This window comes from Gasterosteus aculeatus, chromosome 9, assembly GCF_964276395.1.
Source record: "Gasterosteus aculeatus chromosome 9, fGasAcu3.hap1.1, whole genome shotgun sequence".
Taxonomy (NCBI): Eukaryota; Metazoa; Chordata; class Actinopteri; order Perciformes; family Gasterosteidae; genus Gasterosteus; species Gasterosteus aculeatus.
The window spans coordinates 16138448-16145675 of NC_135696.1; the positions used below are offsets into that span (position 1 = coordinate 16138448).

Here is a 7228-nt window from a genome sequence, read left to right on the forward strand (position 1 = left end):
GGACAACAAGTTCTACTCAGTAGACGTCTCCTCGAGGGCTCTGGTGTCTCAGGAAGTAAAGGGGGGGGGGGGGGGGTGGAGTTTTTTGGGTGGGGGTGGGGGGTTGCCCTACTCTCCACTCTCCATGTGCATATACAATGCTCTCTTTACTGCAAACCAAACACACCCCCTCCTTTCTCGCAGTGCCCAAACGGTTAAAGGAATCTGGCATTTATGAACTAAAAAAGGTGCAACACAATTTCTCCATTATGCACTTTATTGATCAAAACGGTCACGTGGATCATACATTCATCATTTTTCTGCCACAGTTACAATTATGCATTTTGGAAAAGAAAAGAGATATAGATATTCGGCTCTTCTGCTCCTTCAACGTGAGACGATAAAAATATAAAGCTTAATACGTCCTCACTTTAAATGGCTGGAACTGTGGGACGAGCAGATGATCAAAGTTGACCATATGACCCACTTTATCGACGTCCAGTTGGCTAAACGGCGTTCGACCGAATCCGTGCCCACAATGTGGATTTCTTTCACTTTTATTTAAAACTGACTTTACAGACACAATCCCACCGAACACCGTACAGCACTTTCCTCGCAGAAATAAATTGCACCACAGCACCGGTTCGGGGCAGCGTCATGTTTTGTGACTGCAATGCCTTCACAGGGGCGATGGGCGTTTCTGGACGCAGATGGCGCTGTTGAGCATATATTTTGTTTCAGTCCCGTTTCCCTCCATGGTTTCTCCTCTCTCCGACTAACTTAGCGTTTGGCTCAGTTCATTATACAGTCCTATATTCTCCCTCCATTAGGGCATCTCTGCCTTTGGACTGAAGAGCCCACCAAAACCCAAGAGAGAAAAGTTTCACTTTCATAGGGCAAAGATGGACATGAAAAAGAGGATCCACTTGGAGCTAAGAAACAGGACACCGTCTGATGTGAGTCGTGCTTTTTTAAAACCAACCCTTAGTTTTCTGGCTAGCCTCGCTAGCTACTTTTTTTTTTTTGCTTTGCGAGTGACCTGTGTGGCTAACGTAATGGTGACCACATGGGCTTTATATTGTGCTTTCTGCTTTTATTATGGGGCGAAAAAAAACACACACACACACACTCGCGCTGCAACGCTTTAATCCCTTTATGCCGCTCTCGGTTGGGGCGTACGGGGGGCACCGGAGAGGAGAAACGCTAACAATCGTTATTCAATCGTTACTTTAAAACGGACCGATTCCTCCGCTCGCTGGCATTTATTGCGGCGCTTTAACCGTTTCGCAGCCTCGCTCGGGCCACCGGTGTGCACACACACGCACGCCGTTCGCACGGATTCACCCTCCCCCCCCGTCGTAGCACAATTAGTAAACTTCTTTTATACGCGGATATATGTCGGGAGGGTCTGCATGCCGCGCCGCGGCTGCCGTCTCGCGGAGCGGTAAAATTCGGCACGGACCTCGGAAGCCATGTTTTTGCTGCTAGCATAAACTGCTAAAATGGGGCGCTTCTAACAGAGGGGTTACAAATGCTCGTTACGACTCCGCGGCGGGTTGTTCTGTTACATGTAAAACGAGACATCGGCGATCACGAGTTACGTCTTGAAATCGCCGTACGGCGGCATCGAATGGACGGATTCAGCAGCGACAACAAAAAACAGTCATCCGTTCCTCGATCGCTAAACATTCAACCACTGATGACCAAAGCCAGCTCATATTTACAGGAATGGATGTTAACGTAGATTGTTAAAAAAAACAACACATTTTAAGCTGTTGATTCGTAAGCTCCCGTCGGCAGCGTGCAGCTGTTTATGCCCCAAATAGCTTACAGACTTGTATGGCTCCTACGTTTCCGTTAGCCTTTAATCTCCCTGCGTACAATATTGCACTTATTTCACGAAGTCTGGCGACAGACGTTTAGCTAAAGTATTTATTTTCCCGCCACATCACCGCCACTGTACAAAGACAACACTAATACAATCAGTTAAAACGTCAAAATTCGACGGTTCTTTCGCCCGGTGACTGTAAGCGGATCTAAACTTGTTGTTGGTTTGCAACCAAAGCGGATCAATGTGTTTCCCGGTGGTTTTATTAACCGAGGCAGCGGTGACACGGGGATCCAGTGCGCCCCGCTTCACGCGTGGGCAGCCCACACGCTCGACGGTCGTCATGTCCTCTCGACTCATGCATAACATAAAAAAAATAAACTGATTTAAACACGGTAAAAAATAACGTAGGTAACGTGTAAGCAACGACCATTACACTTTAAAAGCAGTGGCTTTTGCCATTAGTGTTCGGAGAACTGCATACTGTGTTTCAGGAATCGCCATGTTGTCATTCTGTCGTCTTTGAAGCTCTGGGAGAAAGGAACCGTCTCCATCTTTGTTTTTTTTTTCCTCACTAAATTTCCGTTCTCAGTATATTTCCATCGACCTGAAAACGACGTTGTAACTTGTAACAAACTCGCCATTTATCGGCCGTCCGCTCGACGACAGGGAATACTCCACTTCCCAAATGAAAGCTGGTTTAACGGCAGGGGGGTAAAAAGAAAATCTGTGCTAAGGGTGTATTCGCAATCCTTTCCGTTGCTGATGGGTTGGCTAATGGCGGGCAGACCTCTGGAGCTGCTCCTCGCGCTGCACGGCAGCGTTTAGAAGGGGGGCAACGGCTAGCATGTAGCGAGCTAACGCGCTAAAGCTAGCGCTCTAAAACCCATTGCGTTCGTCATTAGTGACTTTAGCGGCGTGGGTTCACGGGGGGGGGGAAACTACCGCTTTGCTCTTCATCGTCTCGATGGTATCTACACATTATCCGTCGCACATCACCCACACGTGTTTTTTTTCTAGATTGAGACACATTAAACTATTCGGTGTGATTTTACCTGAGGAAACGTGATCTATGGCGTTTGTCACCAACTTTTTTTCTTTTTTTTTGCAACGATTTTTCCCAAAAATTTAATTGCGCAACCAGCGTTGGCTTTAACAGACTCCAATTAACTCCGCCTTCGGACTTGTTTTGTAATATTTTACAGCAACTACAAAATACGTTTTATGTGACTTTAGACACAGTACATTTCCCCAATAAACACACCTATTAAACGTTATGTTGTCTATAAAAATAAAAAATGGCGTCATTTTTGTATCAGAAAAATTCCAATGTTATAATGGAACAATAGCAAGTGCAGTTTTACTAAATGGATAAAACCGTAGATGATTTATTTATGTGATGTATATGTTTCTGTATTCCAGGTACGAGAACTTGTCCTTGACAATTGTCGATCAGTCGAAGGAAAAATCGAAGGCCTCACAGCCGAGTTTGTCAACCTGGAGTTTCTGAGTTTGATAAATGTCGGCTTAATGTCAGTCTCCAACTTGCCCAAACTAGCAAAACTCAAAAAGGTAAAAAGAAAAACGCTGTTTCCCATTCTTACCCTTCATGTGCGCGCTGAAGCGCGACAAAATGCCAGCTGGATTCACGTTTCTTTCTACCTCTTTCAGCTGGAGTTGAGCGACAACAGAATCAGCGGCGGCCTCGATGTTTTAGCAGAAAAACTACCCAACCTCACACATCTAAACCTGAGTGGCAACAAATTGAAAGACATTAGCACATTGGAACCATTGGTATGTGTTTTCAGAAGCAAAACTAACACACAAGTCTATCTGCACGCTAATACAACGTGTGTATTCAGTTTTAGGCTTGTGCAGACATTGGACTTTTGTTATCTTGTGTCAATCTAATGTCAAATGTCATTGTTAGACTAAGTACACATGTTATAGACGATCTTGTCATGCTGAACTAACAAATATGTCATTGACCAACAAAATACAGATAACTCAAGTGTCCTAATACTACCAAATATCCACTGGTTGATTTCACATCAGCCAAACCTCACTCACACTCACACACACACACTTCAGTCTCTAGTTGCTTTTGACCCTTAACACGTCAACCAGCGGTTTCTCATCTTTACCGAATTTGATCCGCAGAAAAAGCTGGACAATCTGAAAAGTTTGGACCTGTTCAACTGCGAAGTGACAAACCTGAACGACTACAGAGAGAGCGTGTTCAAGCTGCTGCCACAGCTCACCTACCTGGATGGATACGACACGGAGGACCGGGAAGCCTCCGACTCCGACGGAGAGGTGGACGGCGTAGATGACGACGAAGACGAGGGTGAGAGGTTCTTCTAAGTCCACTGCAGCTGTGAAGACATCGATGTGAAATACAAATAATACTGCTGGATGATACGAGCATGCAGTTTGACCGAATCCTGACTGCTGGAAGTTTTTGATTTTCGCTGCAAACACAATTTGATTACAGTCTTCTCGTTGGACTTTACCTGCAGCACGATTCCATTCTGTGGTCGTTGGAACGATTTGTTTGCTTTTGTTTTTTCAGAGGGAGAGGAGGAGGAAGATGAGGATGGCGAGGAGGAGGACTTTGATGAGGAAGAGGATGACGAGGAAGACGAAGAGGAGGTAGAAGGAGAAGACGACGATGAGGTCAGCGGAGAAGATGAGGTAATAATACATTTAAAAAAATTAAACCGCAATAATTTAGCAGGAGACATTGCTGGGAGGAGTTTGGCTACATTCTTTTCTGTTAACTTTTTAAAACATTTGTCAACAAAGGAGGAAGACTTTGCTCAGGACGGGGAAGTAGATGATGAAGATGATGATGATGAAGATGAAGAAGGTATGTATCCTTTCCTTTGCAGTGAAAACCCCGAACACCTCTTAATCATTTCAATGCAGTTAAGTATTATAATAAGACATAACACCATCGCTCTTCATATCACCACTACAAACCCTGCAAAAGGGCAAGAACTGGTTCATGTTAACGTCCTGAAGAGACGTTGCTTAAACTCCCATATTGGGTTAGACGTACGTTTCTTTATTAAAACAGGCAGGGAACTATTAGAAGGAAAATTGCGGACTGACACTGTAAAAGACTGGTATGCATATACGCACCTGCAAACCTGCCGCCGTTGTGAAATCAAAATGTGTCTTAATTTCCCCTCAAACCTTTCATTCTTTGACTCTAAATTGAAGCTACCGCCTACACTGTAGTATTATTACCACCATACGTGTTTTGGTTCAATCTATGATCTCAATCAGATCCGTTTGATCAGAACAATCAAAAGGCCGTGGTTATAAACGCTCGAGGGTTCGTCACACGACGTGGCGGTTGTTGTGGCAACATGGTTTGCCCCAAGTTTGTTTAGGAAAATAAAACTGCACTCAGCCAAATTTGTATGATAGATCAGTGGTGCCCAAACACCGGCCCGCGCGCCGTTTGGCACCCGGCCGCACAGAAAGAATCCTGCTTTCATTTCACTTGTTTTTCTGAAAAATGTTTTATTTTGAAAAATCTGCACCTAAATAGACAGTCATACCCCCCTTCATGATTTTGGCACACAATGACACCGATTGTCTCTTTGCACCCAGAAGCAGAAGCAGAAGCCGGCAAAGGGGAGAAGAGAAAGCGAGACCCTGAGGACGAGGACGACGATGAGGACGACGAGGACGACGATTGAGAGCAAAACTGAATGAGAGCCTACAGAGTTACCCCCCCCCCCCCCTTCACTCTCCCACAAACCCGAACGTCCGCCCTCTTACAACTCACACCGCCTTTGTAACCCGTGTCTACCCCCCCCCCACCCTCTCCCAGCTCTGTGCCCTTTTTATGGGGCAAGACTGTACCGGATGGGTGTGCCGAGTGGAGCTGCCACACCCTTTTCCCCCTTCTCCCTCCCCTCCTCGTGGAACTGAGAGCCACCCAACACCCTCCACCTCACCCACCCCCACATTGCCCAGAGGTTCTCAGGCAGCCCAGCACTCAGCGTTCCACCATTTCACTGTCGACCGCCCCCTTTATGTATTCCCGTGTGAGGACTTTGGGACTGGTATCTAGTTTTGGGTCTGTGCTTTTAATATTTTGTTGGATGAATTATTTTTTTTGTTGTTTGGGTTTATTTAGTTCAATTTTATTGTCTTATTATTTTGTTCTGTTCCTTATTTTTCCCAATAAGATTATTGCTATAGCAGCTGTGCAACCAGCGAGCCATGATTTTTACCGTGGCCGCCTGTTGCACAAATCAAGGTTGTAGCTACATTTTTACTTTCTGTATGACAAAAAAACAACTTTGTAAATAAAATGTTAACATTTTTTGCTCCTTTCTCCTCCTGCCTTGAATTTCCAATATTTTTATGAGTCCAGAGAAAGGCTTTATGTCTTAAATCACTTGCATGATTTGTTTTTTAAATCTTCCTTGAATCAATACTATTAATTCTTGAATAAGTGTCGTTTTAGCGTTGGCCAATTGCTTTTTCGCATAGAATATGCGAATGATCACAGCGGTGCCCGTTTGGTTTAATAAGCACCTGCTCCTCATCACAGCGTCTTTGTGAGCTGCAAGGAGTCAAACATTTGCTTATCGTTTCATTTAAATAACTTCTTTTGGGCTGAAGAGGTTAAATCGTTGCAGATTTAAAAAATGTAGCTAAAAGTTATGGTAAGTTATTTTTGTAACTTAATATAATAACTTAGGATTTGGATAGTACATTTAAATGACTAGCTTCTAAGAGTACATATAAGAATATCTTTTAAAACTTAATTTAATCAACTATTTTTTCCACAAGATCGTAAGCACTAGGCCCCTTTATTTTAAACAAAAAGGCCAACAGTGGCATTACTGTGCTTATGAGGAGGAAGTGTTTGTGGCTGCTATTTTAAACAATTTCAACTTCAGGTGTTCAGATGAACAATGTTAGCGGTCTACACGCTGCAGCCTGCGAGACTCCAAATAGTCAACAGTGAAATCAGGAAAGCTACAGGACCTGCGAGCAGCACTGCTGATTTAATTGGCTGGTGGTTAAAGGAAATATTTTTCACAAACGGAAAATGATGGGAAACATCACAACTGCAGTAAAATGCATTCAGGCAATGCACAGAAGGGCTTATACGAACCGAGCTACGACTCTTTAGTGCAGCGGTTTATTAAATCAGATCAGAATCTGCAGGCATTGAGTGCTACAGATGACTGCAGCCTTTTGCCATGGTACAACGCCTGTCTGCATGCTTCAATACCAATAGGTCTCTGGAATAGATTGATAACGTCGCTCGCAATTGGCTTGTCGAGATGTTTTTTCTGAGGACTTGGTATTGGACACATTAATAATAAAAAACACAGAGAATCAATCTATTGCAATTTTTAGTACAGCAAAGGAATCATTGCTTCAGCAGAA

The 7228-nt window shown here is 44.1% G+C and overlaps 1 protein-coding gene across 4 annotated transcripts; it reads left to right on the forward strand.

Moving 5' to 3' along the window:
* The first annotated feature begins 221 nt into the window (after positions 1-221).
* On the forward strand, positions 222-6149 carry anp32b (acidic (leucine-rich) nuclear phosphoprotein 32 family, member B). 4 transcript variants are annotated; one of them, XM_040187729.2, is made up of 7 exons: positions 222-935; positions 3230-3379; positions 3479-3601; positions 3968-4154; positions 4380-4501; positions 4613-4676; positions 5429-6149. In XM_040187729.2, exons 1-7 carry the CDS (start codon positions 882-884, stop codon positions 5515-5517), a joined length of 789 nt encoding a protein of 262 aa, XP_040043663.1. In that variant the 5' UTR covers positions 222-881; the 3' UTR covers positions 5518-6149. The 4 variants fall into 4 exon arrangements, with proteins under 4 accessions (XP_040043663.1, XP_040043665.1, XP_040043666.1 ...); XM_040187731.2 differs by having other exon boundaries at positions 245-935; positions 5432-6149; XM_040187732.2 differs by lacking the exon at positions 222-935 and adding an exon at positions 1097-2777.
* Positions 6150-7228: the final 1079 nt, after the last annotated feature.